General features: G+C 40.8%; 1 protein-coding gene across 1 annotated transcript in view; it reads left to right on the forward strand.

Annotated features, from left to right (window-relative positions):
- KPNA3 (karyopherin subunit alpha 3) overlaps positions 1-17,034 on the forward strand; it is a 52,780-nt gene that overhangs the window by 20,991 nt on the left and 14,755 nt on the right. Inside the window, exons 3-8 of the mRNA XM_065743943.1 lie at positions 11,189-11,278; positions 11,488-11,517; positions 11,605-11,657; positions 11,750-11,845; positions 14,138-14,223; positions 16,796-16,882. Of these exons, the coding sequence (XP_065600015.1) occupies positions 11,189-11,278; positions 11,488-11,517; positions 11,605-11,657; positions 11,750-11,845; positions 14,138-14,223; positions 16,796-16,882 (442 nt within the window). The remainder of the gene's footprint in view (positions 1-11,188; positions 11,279-11,487; positions 11,518-11,604; positions 11,658-11,749; positions 11,846-14,137; positions 14,224-16,795; positions 16,883-17,034) is intronic.

Consider the following 17,034-nt stretch of genomic DNA (forward strand, 5'->3'; position numbering starts at 1 on the left):
ATATATAATTTTACTAAGTTCCAGCAGTGGAGTGATCAGATGTAATATTATTGCTTTGGTTTTCAGCTTTACAGCTAACACTGCTACTCTAGCATGAGTGTGTCAAATTCAGGAAATGCCTGTGTTGGCATGACTTCAGTGATCCATCTGTGTTCCTTCATGGATATCTCTTCTTAAGCCCCACTATCCAGATGCTAAGTGTACACCTTGCTTTTGAGGGCAATGAGCAAACTGAACATATTATTGATTCTTACCATTGAAGGACTGCATAGGTTCAGATCTGTCTTTTCAGTCAACTTGTGTGCAACTAGTAAATGAATGAATGTGGTGAAGTTGCTTACTTGTCTCTTTTGTGAGATGGAATAAATAAATCACAGCTTTGAACAGTAATAATTTGTGTTCATTAGCGTGAGGTGCTTATTCTCTCGAAATTACAGACATCAAGGTGCATCGTGTGCTTTAAAAATATTTTAGCTGTATTCACTGTCTCCATAGCATGTTGCAGCTCTTATTCAGAAGGCAACTAAAGCTTTTTTACATCTTTTTTTTTCCAACCACTTGTTATTTATCAACTGAGCAAGTGAAGTTGTTTCTGACATAGCAGTTGTCCAGCAGAATCCTGGCCCAGTCCTGGGTTGGCACTGTCAGCTGACAGTCAGATGACACTCCTCCTAGTCAGATGTCCTTCTCTGATTCCACATTGGCCTTGCTAAACGCTTTGGGAGTGGACCTACTACACTTTTTTGAATCACAGAGTTGTAGGGGTTGAAAGGGACCTCTAGAGATCATCAAGTCCATCCTCCCTGCAAAGCAGGCTGCAAAGGTAGGTGTTCAGGTGGGTCATGAATATCTCCAGAGGAGGAAACTCCAAAACCTCTCTGGGCAGCCTGTGCCAGTGGGAAAAGGTTTTGGTTTCTGGCTCTACATAGCTATACATAGAGTGGTCCTAAGAGGTTAATAAGGAGCCACCTCTCTTTCCAGACAAGCAAAATAGTATTACCGGTTTTAAACTTCTCAATACGTAGTGGTGGATGAAAGTTAGGATTCAGGTGAAATTTTCATACTTGAATGAAACCTGGAACTGTATTGGTCTTAGAGATCCTTTGGTTCTAGGTGTTTGTATTTTTTTTAACTGAAAGCTCTCAACTTGGACCATTTATTTGCTCTAAGATAGTACTTAGATTAATGCTAGTAGGGTCATGAGGTTACATGCCACCCTTCATTTGAAATGTTATACTCCTAACTTCAGCAGAAACAGAGGACGCTGTTCTCCTTTATCATCTGCGAACTAGAACCCTAAAAACTTCCAAGTCCATTACAAGATGTTTATTTTTACTTTGGCAAGCACAGCTGTCTGAGAGCTCACAGACATGAATGAGCTCATGAAAGCTCTAATTGACAATTAACTTTGATGCAACACAAAGCGGTTATTTTCTAACCGATGTGTGGATTAAGGAGTCATGGGCATACGTCCATTTACCTGCTTCTCTGGTATATGGTACTTATCTCTACTTTGATCTTTCTTAAATAAGATTTGTTATGTGTGCAGTACCTCCCAAATACAGTGATGAGCCTTGAAGAAAAAGGTCTGTCGTCATCTTGCTGGAAAGGCTATGGTGGGGAAGATGAGAATGCAAAAGAAAAAAGAAAAATCCACATAGAATTACCAAGGTTGGAAGAGACTCTCAAGATCATCCAGTCCAACCATCCATCTACCACCAGTTTTTCCTCATTAAACAGTGGTCCCTTAGTGCAACATCTAGATGTTTCTTGAATGCTTCCAGAGATGTGTTCAGGTTCAGGATAGATAGAAAAAACTCCTTTTTTATTATTTCTTAATTTATTTTTTTATTTTTTCACAGAATGGCTGAAGTTGCAGGGCCTAGCAGGGACACCCACCCAGAGCATGGTACCCAGGGCCATGTCCAGGCGGCTCTGGGAGATCCACAAGGAGAGGACCCCCAGCCTCTGGGCTGCCTGTGCCAATGCTCTATCATCCGCACAGCACAGAAGTGCTCCTGGTGCTCAGAGGGAACATCTCATGCTCAAGTTTATGTCCACAGCTTCTAGTCCTGACACCGGACACCACTGACAGAGCTTGGCTATGGCCTCTTGGCACCCTCTCTTCAGGATTTATTGATGAGATCCCCCTACTCTCCAGATTGAACAGTCTCAGCTCCTTTAGCTTTTCCTCGTGGGACTGATCCTCCCGTCCCTTCGTTATCTCTCTCTTTCTTTGCTACACTTCAGTATGGCCCCATGTTATTCTTCTACAAAGCCCAGAACTGGACATAACCCTCCAAATGTGCCACCAGTGTTGGGTAGAGGGGAAGGATCACCTTTCTAGACCTGCTTGGCAACACTTCTCAGTGTAGCCCAGGATACTATTAGCCTTCTTTGTGATGAGGGCACATTGCTGGTTCACATCTGACTTGGTGCCTGCCAGGAATGCCATGTATGTTTCTGCTGAACTGCTTTCCAGCTGAGTGGCCACCAGCATGTCCTGGTGCCTGGGGCTGTTCCTCCCAGGGAACACAACTTTGTACTTCTCCTTGGAAAAACTTCCATGATGTTCCTATCATCACAGCTCTGGACTGTTGAGATCCTTCTTGATAGCAGCACAACCCTCTGCTCTCTCAGCCTTTCCTTGCAATTCTGCATCTTCTGCAAGTTTTGAGGATGTGCACTGTCCCAACATGCAAATCATCAGTGAAGATGTTAAAAAGGACTGAACCCAGTGTTGACTTCTGGGGTTCACTGTTAGTTACTGGTCTTTGTGCCACTGGACAAAGTTAGGACAGTTTTCAACCAATGTCATTGCCCATCCAGTCCATTCATCAGCAGCTTGTCTTTGAGCATGTCACAGAGGACCATGTCAAAGGCCTTTCTGACAGCATCCACAACTGCCCCCTCCATCTGTCAGGCTGGTAATTTCATTGTCAAAGCTTCTCAGTTTGATTCATAGATTCATAGGTTCATTAGGTTGGAAAGGACCTACAAGATCATCTAGTCCAACCATCCTCCTATCACTATCCCTACCCAACTACTAAATCAAATCCCTTAGCACCTCATCTAAAAACTTGAACAGCACTAGGGATGGTGCCTCAACCACCTCCCTAGGCAGGCCGTTCCAGTGCCTGACCACTCTTTCAGAGAAAAAATGTTTCCTCAAATCTAATGTAAATCTTCCCCAACACAACTTGTGGCTATTCCCTTTCGTCCTGTCATTAAACCTGTTTGGTCAGACATTACTTCCTCTTGATGAGTCTATGCTGTGTACTCTTGGTATTTTCTTCCCCTTCATGGGACTGGAAGTGATTTCCAGGATTAGCTATTCTGTTGCCTTTCCAGGGACCAAGATGAAACTAATCAGCCTGTGTCCTTTCCTTGCCATTCTTGAAGGTAGGCATGACATTTGCTTTCTTCCAATCTTTGAACACTTCTCCCAATTGCCATGATCAGTTGAGAATTATAGAGAGGCTTCACAATGACATCTGCAAGCTCCCTCAGCACTTTTGCGTACATTTCATCAGGGCCTATGGATTTATTTGTATGTCTCGTTTGCTTAAGTGCCCTGACCTGAACTTCTTCCACCAAAGATGCCTCTTCATTCACCCCCTGGTCCCTGGATCCAGGCATTCCTGAAGACCAGTCTTGCTGGTAAATTCTGAAGCAAAGAAAGTACCTTTACCTTTTTCCCCTTTTCCTTGTTTTCTGTGACCAGGTCTCTTGTCTCATTCAGTAGCGGGTCCCCATTTTCCCTGTCTTGCTTTTGTTACAGATATACTTACAGAAGCTCATCTTGTTGCCCTTGACATCTCTGGGCGATTCAGTTCTGTTAGAGCTTTAACTTTCCTAATAGGAGAGTGTGTTCCTATGTCATCATCTCAAGGCTTTGCCCTTAAATCTCTGTAGGTGTTAATAAGTTTTGCAAGACAGTAATAAGACAGTAAGTAGAGCCAACTAACGGTCCTTTCCTGATGATTAAAGAAATTAAATCTTTCCCCTGGTTAATATCTCAGAGCTGTTAGTAGAAATCCATTCAAGCTTTCATTAAGAGGATGTTTGGTAGAGGTTTTGAGAACACCCCTTCACCACCCTGACCTTGCATCTGTAGGTGTTCAATTCCTTTCATGATGGATTGCAGCTGGTGCTCTAAGGTGCCTGCTCCAGTCAAAAATAAAGATTTTGAAATTGTATTTAAGTGAAACCCCTAAGAATTAGCATGGCTTGTCCCCTCTCAACAGTGGTATCTTAAAAGAGATGTCCAGACAGCTCAGATCTCCTTCTTACTAGACATTGTGTTTGTGGACCTTTCCTTGATGTGAATAAGCACTTGATAAATTTTTTTTCCACCTAAAAGCAAATATTTTCTTGTTTCTTTTCACTTCTCAACAGACATCATTAATGCATAAAAGTACATTTGGTTATGTATTTCTTAACACCTTTTGCAGCTCCATTAGCACATAACCCATTGCCATGTCCTAAGGTAGTAAGCTGAACTTACTTGATAGATACCATTTTTGACCACAGGAATTCTTCCATCAGTTATTGATTTCAAAACTTGTCTGCAGTTATAGGCATTTTTGTTAATCCTGTGGCCGTCACCCAAGAAGGTAAACAAAAACTAGTGAGATTTGCATGCTTACTGATAGTTTAACTTCCCCACTGTCAGTGCGACAAGCAGGATGGGTATCTATCATCGAAGGCTGTGAATGGATCATCACAATGGTCAATAAAATACACTCATAGTATTGTTGTTGTTCTTATTTGGCGTTCTTGCCAGTAATATATGTCCACAAACCTTTTGTTCATATGGAAACATCTGTAGACTATTGTAGTGTGATCTCTGCCAGAACATTGGCGAGCTCATAACCAGCAGTCAGCTGCTGTTAATAAACTTGCAGACTTCATTGTACATAACAAGCATGGTTCAGCAGTGGTTGGGGACTTTCATTCCTGAAAGAGAAGACCTGCATTGTTTGCTTGTTGACAAGGCCCTACCCTTTGTCAGGGATTCCAGTCTCCTTTTGAAAGATCTCCCACCAGTCTTTGAGCGGAGTGGTGGTATCCAGGTGTATTTATTTATCTTCAGCTTCACTGTGGGAGCCCACAGACACTGGTGGTAAATTTTTTTTTCCACCATACAACAAAATGAAAGCATTTTAAGGTTATGCCAAGGTGCAAATCATGTGTTTTTTTTTACCTTATGTAGGGGAGCAATCAGTCTATGAAGCACTGAATACACTCCTGTTTCAAATAGGCTTAGAGCTGCTTTTTAAGACTGGAAGGTTCCATGAGTGTTTTGAATTTATAAGACACACTAGTAAGAAAAGCTTTATTTTTTTTTTCCACTTAGATTATCTCCAGAGGTGCCTTCCTACCCCAGATATTCTCAGTAAGAAATTTGTAATGCTTTTCAGTAAGCTGTAGCCCATCTACCTCAGGCCCCTGCAGAAGCTCCACTTGATCCTCTTCTGTATGTTCTTGCCAGCTTTTCAGTCCAACCATCTGCAAACAATGAGTAGCTCCAGGAACATTCTTGTTCAGTCTCACTTTTCCTGGCTCAGGTCATTCTTTCTGAGCCTCTTACACCATGTGATTGACAGCCTGAAGATGTTGCCTGCATTCACAGAAGTTCTGGCTACGGTCAGTTATGTGTTGGGGGGTTCGGTTGTCTCCTACAGATGAATGAGGCAGAGTATCTTACATGGTCGTTGCTGCTTCTTTTGGTTAACACCAGCGTTAAGAATCGATCTCTGAGGAACACTCATGCTGCCAAAGGAATTGGCTAGTAGTGTGTGCAGGTGTAAGGGGCTCTTCAGGGAGCTATTAACCTACTTACTGGAACAAGGGAGAGCCAGGCTCTTGGTTAGTTCAGTTATGATGTATCTTCTGGCCATTTTTAACATGCATCTAGAATGGAAGACTTCTCAGTGTTGCACAGTCTCACCACATTAAGATTTCCTATTAGTCTGAGGCAATTTTTTCTTTAATCAGGAGGTTGTCCTCTGTAGGATTTCATAGAAACATAAGAATGGCTTGGGTTGGAAGAGACATTAGAGATTATCTATTTCCAATCCTCCTGCTGTGGGCAGGGTTGCCATTCACCAGATAGCTTGACCAGGGGTCCACATCCAAACTGTCCTTGACCATCCTTGGGGATCCACAGCTTCACTGTGAGGCTTCTATTCCAGTTCCTCACCACCCTCATAATAAATTTTTAAACCTAGATTATGTATGTTTTATGGGTCAGAGTTAGAAATACTATTCCTCTGTGACTGTTTTCACTGTGTTGGTGGCTTTGCACTGGGATGATTCCATTCCTGCTATCTGCAGAACTGCTTGTGAGAGCTCCATTTACTGTCATTAGGAGAGCAGTCCTCCAATGTCTTTTCATCTAGGGATTAATGAAACTTCCTTCCAGGTAAATGGGATTTTTTGGTGGGGAGTACTGTTCAGAGATACCCACTGCATCAATGTGCATATGGACGGTGGCTTGAAAGAGACCATTCCCAACCTGCCCTTCCCTCTTTTTTCCAAGTTCCTGAAAGATTTGTAGGGAATTGTAGGAACTTAATTAATTAAAAATATATATATTCCCTCCCCCTCATTTTCTGGCTACAAGCAGAGAGAACTTATGCATACCCGCTCTAGATGCTACTCAAGCTATTTCAGCTTAAAGTATTTGTATGGAAGCTGATTCACTATGAATAAACACGAGGTGTGTATCTTGAAGAATAATGCCTTCAGCCAGGTAGTCTTCCTGAAGTGCTTTTTCTACTGTGATGCTCCAGGGTTATCACCTGGTATTTGTGAGGGGTGATTTTCCAATAGTTTGGCAGACAAAGGCCATTCCTTCCATTCTGTGCAGATGCTGTTCAGTCACCTGCAGTGGGATTCATGCCTTGTTCCGTCTGTGTTTTCTGTGCTCTCATCCTTGTCTTTCAGGGTGTTTGAGAGAGGTTATCAAGATGTATCTTCCTTGTTTTCTGGAGTATCTGGATACCACAGCCTTTATGTTGCACTGTTGAATAGACACAGTCCTGAAGAACACTGTTCACTCAATAATGAATTTTGATGAGAGCTACACATCTATAGTGAGATATGCATCCTTATTCAGTACCACAGTTACAGTGTGACTTTGCTTCTTGCATCCAGAAACTCCTAGATGTTTCAAGCTAGCAAGTGAATCATGCAGTTTCATCTGTTTCTGGTTGCTGTCATTCTGGGAGGAAAAAAAATAAAGGGTCTATGCTGTGTGTATTAGATATAAATACAGTCCGTGTGTGTGTATATCTTAATGTTCCTATTGCTTTTAATAATGTGGCCTTTGTTGCAAAAGGATAGCATCTGTCAACACTGTTGACAGGATTTGCACCTTCCGAATTTGCATGTAGAAACGTCTTGAATGTTTCTGCACGTGCAAAAACTACTTGAAATAACTCTTGCACCCCTTCCACATTCTGGAGGAGTTTCAGTGGAAGCTGTGCCCGTTCTGTGCCAACACAGGTGCTTTTGTGTGGAGTAGTGAGGAATAGGAGGGTACCTCCTTTCTCTCCCTGAATGTGAAGGTAGTTCCTTAAGGGCAGCAGATTCAGTGGTGGGGGAATCTGCTAACAGGGGTGTGAAAAAAAGAAAGCAACAAACACCTAAACAGGAGAATTTGCATCTTTTTTTTCTATGAAAAGACAGTTCACATTCACAGTAGTTCTCAACTATTCTAGTTATTCAACCATTGCAATCAAGGGGTCTGCAAGAGTCCTGCATCTAAAAGGATTTCTAAAAAATGTAAGAGTAAATAAAGATCACCTGTCTTTGTTGCAGGATGTTGCAACACATAGCTGAGCACTACTGATAACAAATCACTGTCTGAAAACAAGTAAATATTACAGCTGAATGGCTATAGAGAGCAATTCTTAAAACAAACATACTTTACAAAAACCCTGAAAGGCTCTCTCTCTGAATTTTATGATCCTTATGATCCATCCAAATACTTTAAGGGAACTCAGTCTGAAAACTCTGCCACTAGAGTTTGCTGCTAGTGACAAAGAAACTCAATCCTCGCATGATGATCTATGAATCATTTAACTTGCTCCAGCAGACAGTGATGCTTCTAGACTAAGACCCCAGTTAATTCAGCCTGCACCTTTTCTATAGACAGGGAATGAATGCTGAATCAGTGTATGCACCCTAATAACTATTTTTCTCCCTATTCATCCACGCATGTGTGGACTCCAGTGTGGCTAGTGTGAAGCAGCATCTCTGGGTGGAAGGAGAAGGGCAGTAGTACTGAAGGCATCAAGACATTCCTCCAACATCAGTCCCTTCTCCCAGTTTTGGTGTGTTTTACAGTCACAGCACAAGTGCTCACATAGGTACCATCCATCTTGAGACAGGAAGGAACTATTTCCTCACTGGGGAGTGATGCTGGCCAGCACGTGAAGAGGGTCTCTGGAGATCAGATCTGTTCCCTGCAGTTGTCAAAGCATTGGCTGTGAGTTAGACAAACAGTGGCAAAATGTGCTCGAGCAAGGGCAAATTGACTCAGGTAGAATGGCTTTTCTTCTTTGCTTAAAATGGCAGCACCGAGTACTTGGTGTGGGAGAAAGACGGGAATATGACGTAGGTGTTCATGGTGAATCCATCCGTTAGCCACTCAGTGATGCTTGTCTGCGTAATGCTGTCTTCTCAGCATTGAACTGCCTGCTCATTTTTGTCTTCCTTCCCTCCTAAAGAAGCATTGCAGAGAGCACATAATTCACAGAATCACAGAGATCATGGAGTCCAACCCCCTGCCAAAGCAGCTCCCTAGCCCAGGTTGCACAGGTAGGCGTCCAGGCGGGTCTGGAACGTCTCCAGAGAAGGAGACTCCACCACCTCTCTGTGCAGCTGTGCCACTGCTCCGTCACTGCACCGGGAAGAAGTTCCCACACACATTTGTGCACAACTTCCTATGCTTCAGTTTGTGGCCATTTCCTCTCATCCTATCACCACACATTGCTGAGAAGAATCCAGCCTCGACCCTTTGCCTCCCGCTCCTTAAATATTTATAGGCGTGGATCAGATCCCTTCTGAGTCTTCTCTTCTCAAGGAAGAACAGCCCCAGGTCTCTCAGCCTTTCCTCTAATAGGATAAGGGAGGTGTTCCACACCCTTTATCATCTTTGTGGCCCTCTGCTGGACTCTTTCCAAGAGGTCCCTGTCTTTTTTGTACTGGGAAGCCCAGAACTGGGCACAGTACTCCAGGTGAGGCCTCACCAAGGCAGAGTAAAGGGGGAGGATCACCTCCCTTGACCTGCTGGCCACGCTGTTCTTAATGCACCCCAGGATCCCTTTGGCCTTCTTGGCCACCAAGGCACACTGCTGGCTCATGGCCAGCCTGTTGTCTACCAGGACACACCCTGGTCCCTCTCCTCAGAGCTCCTCTCCAGCTGCTCTTCCCCCAACCTGTACCAGTGCATGTGGTCATTCCTCCCTAGGTGCAAGACTCTACATTTGCTCTTGTTAAACCTCATCTGGTTCCTTTCTGCCCAACTCTCCTGTCTGTCCAGGTCTCGCTGAATGGCAACTGTGGGGTAAATAACTCTCAAGGATGGTACTTCACAAAGAAATTGTATGGATGATGGTATATTTTGAGTAGTTCTATATAGATAGTATACAAATAATACAGAAGAGAAGATGGCTCACCTTCAGGATGTCAAGGCTCACAGGGGACTCCACATGGGAGGGATCTTCAAGAAGAGATCTTTCCCTACTGGTGGTCAGCCCTTAAATGGGGTTTGGGAAAGGTGGAACCAGGCTCCACCCCTTCCAATCACACAGGTATATCACCTTCACCTATGGCCCCATGGCTGACTCAGTGCTCACCTCAGGTGACCAATCAGTGGTTCAGGCTGTGATTCGGCAGTTCCCATACAGCAGCACAGCCTTCTGGCATGTCAGCCATTCCTCCCAGCTTTATATCAGCAAACTTGTTGAGAGTAGACTCTGTCCCCTCATCAATGTCATTGATGAAGATGTTGAATAGGACCGGACCCAGTACTGACCCCTGAGGAATACTGCTAAGTACAGGCCTGCCTCCAACTGGACTCTGCGCCACTGATTACAACCCTTCGAGCTCTACCAGTCAGCCACTTCTCAGCCCACCTCACTGTCCACTCATCTATTCCACTCATCCTCAACTTTGTTATAAGGATGCTGTGGAAAACAGTGTCAAATTCAGTTTAAAAGGTTTGGGGTACATTAGAAGCAAGGCATAATATGATAACGATTTCTGTAGTCACTACTGTTTGTGAAGTAGATAATTGTTTGGAAACCACAAAGCCTGCCGTTCAGTGCTAGGATAATACATTTGGTTTATGTGTTACAGCTGTTCAATACACTTTTCCAGTGTTTTGCTTCATTGGAGATTGAAATGTTTATGTGCTTATTTAAAAGAAACAACCAAAAAAAAAAAAAGATATACATGCTGCATCATCATCTTCTGCTGTCTTTTCTATCTAAAATTGTATCTCTAGACATACCAAAATAAAAATACTGTCTAACATTTGGAAAATGCCACTTTGTACCTTTGGAATAATAATACTTTTAAGACATTCTAGATTCCAGAAGTGTTTGGATAGCTGCAAGTGCTGATTTGATTCCCTTATTTTTTAATTAGGGCTCGAGGTGTTCAGATACTGTAATTAAAGGTATAAATATTAAACCATTATGTTATTGCTGAAATGACAGTGTTTCTCTGTTTCCTTGAAGGAGCTATGGCTGGAGGGTGCTTTATCAAAACAGGCTGACTGTGAGTGAGCAGGAAATGCCACAAGTGTCAGCACTGCTTTACACACGGTGCTAGCACAGGGTTAAAACTAATGCAACAAAGGAACTTGAAAGTAGGTTTAGCTGAAGATCTTACACTGGAAAATGATGCCTGTTACGTGTGGCTGAACATGAATGTCATCCAGATCTGTGTGTGCAGTAATTTTGATAGAAAATTGATAACTGCAAGTTTTCTTTCATTCAGATGTCATGGACTACTGTAGTTCTGTCTGAAATACTGTGAATTCTGTTTGCAGTCATAAGTGGCTTTATAAAAGCAATCCTATTTGAAGTTTTACTTTGAATGGGAACATTATATCATCACCCTGTACCAATTAGCATTAAATGGATGTATTTTTATTGCCATTCCTTTCCAGAACAAAAGAGATGAACATCTTTTGAAAAAACGAAACGTTCCCCAAGAAGAAAGTTTAGAAGATTCTGATGTTGATGCTGACTTCAAAGCAGTAAGTCCCTTGATTCTGGAAATTACTTCTATAGCTTTTGTATCTCAAAACAGTGTATTCTATTTGTACTTTGACAGTGGAAGACCTATAGTTATTTGAGAGCAAAATTGTGAACTGATGCACTGTTAAATTAGTTTGACTGCTTAAAATGTTGAAAAAGAAGGAAACGAGTGACAAAGTGACTAAAACATTTTCTTTTCTCTTTCAAGCAAAATGTAACACTAGAAGCTATACTGCAGGTACGTTACATTCATTTGTTCGTTTATTTGTTTATAATTAGCAGTGCTTGTTCTCTGCATTTTTAGTTTTTATTGTTACTATTTCAGAATGCCACAAGTGACAACCCAGTGATCCAGCTGAGTGCTGTTCAAGCTGCAAGGTAAAAAGGAATAAACAGCCACAGAAGTGAAATACCCTACACATTGTTCGTGATGAAGGTTACTTAGCTTGCTTTTACGTTTAATTTCACAGAAAACTCCTCTCCAGTGACAGAAACCCACCTATTGATGACTTAATAAAATCTGGAATTTTACCAATACTGGTAAAATGCCTAGAAAGGGATGATAAGTAAGTATACCTTTAAAAATGTTCACTTTCACTGAAAAGCTCTATCCATATGACTGTTCAAATGGAACAGAGGATCTATAGCGTGTTGTAATCAAATACAGTGGGTCAGATCCATAACAATAGACTATAAATCTTCCAGGTGTATTATTTATTCTGCTGCCGAAATGTCAGTTTCTTTTTCAGTGCTTCCTCGAGTATATCTAGTTAATGGAGTACACCTTACTACATTTCTCATTGGTTCTGAATATTTCAGACTTTCCTGTTAACTGTTTTTAAGAAACCTGCCTCAGAGTTAGTGTGGGCATTTGAGAAGGCTGAGTGTATGCATGGTTGTAACCAAGGGTGTTCTCTGTGTGTGAATACAGTTGTCACCTGTTTCATTAAGGTTATTAGCTCCAGTTTGTGGCTCCTTTTCCTACCAAAAGGTGGGCTTCTTGGCTCTGTGCTGTGATAGAACACCACAGCAAGCATGCTTTGGGTTCTGATTCTTTGGTGGAATTGAGCACGCTGTTGCACAGCTTTCATGTCACGTAAGGAAAGTGCTGTATTCCACAATCTGTGAGCCCCTCATTGGGACAGATGGGGAGTAACATGTTTGAGGTAGATTTTTAGGCTATCTTTGGTCTGAGTGAGCCATAAATGTATTTACAGGGCTTCCATCTTCAAAGTCATTTCTGCAGTCACAAGGGCTAGGAGCTTCAAAAAGTACAGACTGACATTTTGGGTGCAATTGGATGGTTGCAAAAAAATATGAAGTATGACTAGCTTTGTTTCTAGTTTGTTTACGAGAAGAGTTACTAAGAAAACAGCAGGCAGTAATGTCCAAATCAGGGTAGTGTTTTAAAAGCAGGCAAATGCCTGTCTGCTTGTAGAATTAGATGGTTCAGTGCTGTGAAAATTTCAGTTGAATTTTATTTAGGTTTTTATGATTTATCTTTGTAAACATTTAAAAGTCCTTTTGAAACTGAACTCAGAAGTTTCTTTGGCAGTCCTTTGAATAGTGATGGGTATGTAATATTCAGTAAATGTAAATTTTGCTGAGAGTTTGTGTAGCAGATAATCAAAGCTGTTTGTGTAATAAATGAAAGCTTATCCCAAGGGCACTCAGATCACAAAGGGAAGAAAAATTCATTGTGTGCGTGAGGATCAATTCAGAACTAGAATTTTAAAGCATTTGATCCTTGAATGTAAAGTTTATGTTTAGCTGCTTACAGATGCTGTTTGTTTTTACAAATCTTTATTTACACTTCTTGTACTTCCATCTTTTATTTCTTTTCAATCCCATCCCCACTGACTCCTTAAAATACTTTGGAAACTAGTGCATGAGAAAAGCTTAAAGAAGCAGGTGATGTGGCTATATGTAAAACATTGAGGAAGACATCAAAAAAGCACAAATGAAAAGTAGTCATCTAATAGTAAATATTCTCTGCTATTCCTGAGACCTGGACACCTTGCTATTACTGCAACTTCTGTAAGCCCTAAATTCTTTTATAGCTTTTACAACTCTTAACCTCTAAAATTTGCATGAACCAAGTTTTCATGCATTGTTATATTAAATTCCTGTTGGCACAGACAACAATTGATGGATAAAATCTTGGGTTGGACGTTCCCCTAGCCTTTATAGTATTTGTAACTCCTTCTTAACTGCATTTAGTAAGTTAGGTTCAGTAGTGGTGTAATGCTGTACTGATCATGCACCTGTACCCTGTCTGTGATGGAGCAGAAAAAAGTCTTTGTCCCACTACATCTGCTTGCATTTGAGCTTGGATGTGATGTTGGAAGGTTTTGTTAGTTGTGGTCAGTCATGGTTAATTTGCTAAGAACTCCTAATGGTGGTAAAGCAGTTGCACTTCCTTCACTAAATGTGCATGGCCTTCGGGTGGCTTGGGTGTGAAGAGGTGTCTGTTACTCATTAGAGAGGCATAATTAAATTTTATGATGGTGTGTACCAGCAGTCTTTCCTACTGGAGGCGATTAGTTGATTAGAGTAGCGGTCAGCTTCACTAATTGGGGCATTTCAACAAGTATTACTGGTTTTATTTCTTGTATTTTTTACTAATGCAAAGTCAGAAAGATAAACAGGTGTTCATAGGATGTAAAATTTGTATTTTTCTTTCCTCTCTGTTCTTCTGAAATATCCAAGCTTGAGAGTTTTTCTAAAAAAATCTTGTAGCCAGGTGGCATTGCTTAAGTGTTGTATCGTAGAGTGCATACAGCCAATGCTGTTCAAGTGAACCATAAAATAATCTGAAGATCATTTCAAGTTACTACTGTAAAATTATTTCATTACAGTCCTTCATTACAATTTGAAGCTGCATGGGCATTGACTAACATAGCATCGGGCACTTCTGCACAAACTCAAGCTGTTGTACAGTCTAGTAAGTATTACAGTATGTTTGCTGTTTGCTGGGGGGTTGTGGATGTTTTGGATTAAAGGGAAGAGGGAATTTTGGGTAACAAATAACCATTTGTTATCAAAACTATTAAAACGATAAAAATGTATTTCTGTCTTCTTTCTCAGAAGTTTCTACTCTTGCTCATAGAGGTTAATCCGTTTGTCAGTAATGGTTAGTGTAAGGATCCCAGACCTGAATTTCTATTAAAGAAGATAGAGAATGACAGATGATACAATGAGCGTGACAAAAATGTTAGTCCTTTCTAATTCTAGTGTTGATTTTCAAATTCATGGACTGTTAATTCCCCTACAACTAAAACTTAACATTAGAAAGTAATTCTTTCTACTTCAATAGTATTGTTCATAAATGGTATTAAAGTTGTTAAATACACAGCTATGTAAAATCACCCATTTAAATACAGGGTTAAAATTACCTTCCTTTCTTTGACTGCATCTCTCCTGTGTTTGTTGTGCTGGCTTTGGCTCTTAACCAGCCAGTGAGACTTCCATTATGGAGAGACAGGAAATTAAAGTTAGTTGAAGATAAATTATGTTTGCTGAGTTGAATCAAGCTGTTCTTATTTTTGGTTTATATATGTAGCTTTTGTGTATCGACACGCTTATCTCCAAGCAATCACTTCTATGCTAAATGCAATGTTTTGTTATTAAATGGGAGGCTGTGGCTGAGCAGTTATGTAGTAAATTGTCTAGACATACTGATATTCAGTGCTTTTCTATGGGAAAATGATGACTTAGTTATTTGATTTCTTTCTTTCTTTTTTTCTTTTGGTAAAGTAAAAATTAAAATGAAGAAGTGCATATGTGCAGTGCAGCAGAGTTGAAAGCATTGCTGTTGGATGCACAAATGCTAGAAGTTCAGGGTGGATATGTCCCTCCCAAAATCCATTTAGGTAACACTTGAAAAGAAACAAGCATGATAAAATGACTGTAGAAGAGCAAAAATATTTCCTTAGATTTGCTTCTGAAGAGAATATTGAAGTTTAGTGTGAAAACCTGGCTGCCTCTTTCTGGCAGGTGACCAAGGGACTCTGAACTCAGTTTAGATAAAGGCTGGTTTGCAGGAATGAAGCGATAGACTCTTGCAGCTACAGAGGAAGCTGCTGCAGCCTAAATACAAAAGAAGGCCTCAGCAGTCAGGGACAGATGGCAGTTGGAGGGCCTAGCAAGAGAGGGAAGGTACTGTACACACAGAATAGTTGTTGGCAGGATCCAATTTGGAGCAGAAGTAATTAAATTTTTTGAGAGCAGTGGATCAGATAGCCCGCAGCTCCCACTTTCTCAGACTTTCCTCCTGCTTGAGTACTGATAATGAAATATTTTCATTTCTGCTTGAAAAGCAAGATTGCAGTCAAGTGTAAACTACATACCTGAGCCCCCTTCTCTGAAATCTGTTGAATACATGTACAGCTGCAATGTAATTTCAGTAGTTGTAGAGAAAAGGAAGCTTAAATATTCCCCTTGAGCTAATGGAAGTGGGATGGTTGTGACAAGACGAGAGTGTTCTGAACAGTGTTGTGTTGCTGTCACTCCCAACTTGTTGTAGAAAATTGCTCAATTACTCATCCATGGCAGGGAAGGAATTCTAGGTTCTCTTTATTCTTCATCCCTCTTAGATTTTTTTTTTTTTTGTGAAAATGCATCAGGGTCTTTTTTTTTTTTTTTGTCTCATTATCACTTGTTAAATTATCAAGAGGAAATCAATTTACAGTTGCTCACAAACTGTGTTGTAAATTTTTAAGCTCCAAAACTATTTTGGTGCTTACGATCTCTACGAGAAAAATATTTTTTCCTTCCCCGTTATATAAATTGATCTATTTTACTTCACCAAGAAAGACTACAGGATGAGTATGATAATATGTAGAGTTTAAAAACTGCTGTAGCAATTCCCATGTGTCAGGGAATATGAGTTGTTTGAGGGAAGATAGCACACAGGAACAGAAGAAGGGTGGTTTCTTAGCTCTTAAGTGTATTTAATGCAGCAGAGATTGAAACCTAAAATCGGTAGCACTTCCTTAATCTGCGCTATTGCCTCTGTTATATAAGAACAAATAAAACCTTGTCTTAGGACTGTATGGCAGATGGATGTAAATGTTCACTACACGTGGAAGCTAACTATAGCTGCTTCTTGGGAGGAAGCTGTTTTCTTAAAATCAAGATTTGAAACACGTTTGCATGAGTAGGCATGTCATTCTGCTAGGTATGTACTGCTATCTTAGATAGCTATAAAATCTGAATTACCAGGAAATTAAACCTAGCATCTACATTTGTGATTCTCAGATATCACTTTGAGAAATACAGGGAAGTGTTGAAATGTGGACAGCATTGTTGTTTAACAGTTGCTTGTTCTCAAGTCTGTATTTTCTCCCTCTATAGATTTTGTGGATGTGTTTAAATGAGATTCTATATGCTTTTCATAACAGAAATGTGTATGTTAGTGTAAATCATGGTAGAGAAAGTGTTTAATATGAATCAGTTGAAGCATTTTGCACGCACCACGTTCCTCTGACAACAAATCCAATCTTTGCATTCTACAGATGCAGTACCCCTCTTTTTGAGACTACTTCATTCTCCACACCAGAATGTTTGTGAGCAGGCTGTCTGGGCTCTCGGAAATATTATTGGTAACTGTTGTTCTTACAATGATTTGCATTCAGGGAGTGTTTCATTTTAGAATTTGACTTTTAAACATTGACATTATCATACAAGACTATGTTTCCTCTAAATTCTGTGGCTTAAGATACTTTTTCATGTGGCCAGAATTACGTACGTACAT

Source organism: Cyrtonyx montezumae, unplaced genomic scaffold (assembly GCF_038088225.1).
Source record: "Cyrtonyx montezumae isolate F1298 unplaced genomic scaffold, pur_monq_1.0 scaffold_3, whole genome shotgun sequence".
NCBI classification, from domain to species: Eukaryota; Metazoa; Chordata; class Aves; order Galliformes; family Odontophoridae; genus Cyrtonyx; species Cyrtonyx montezumae.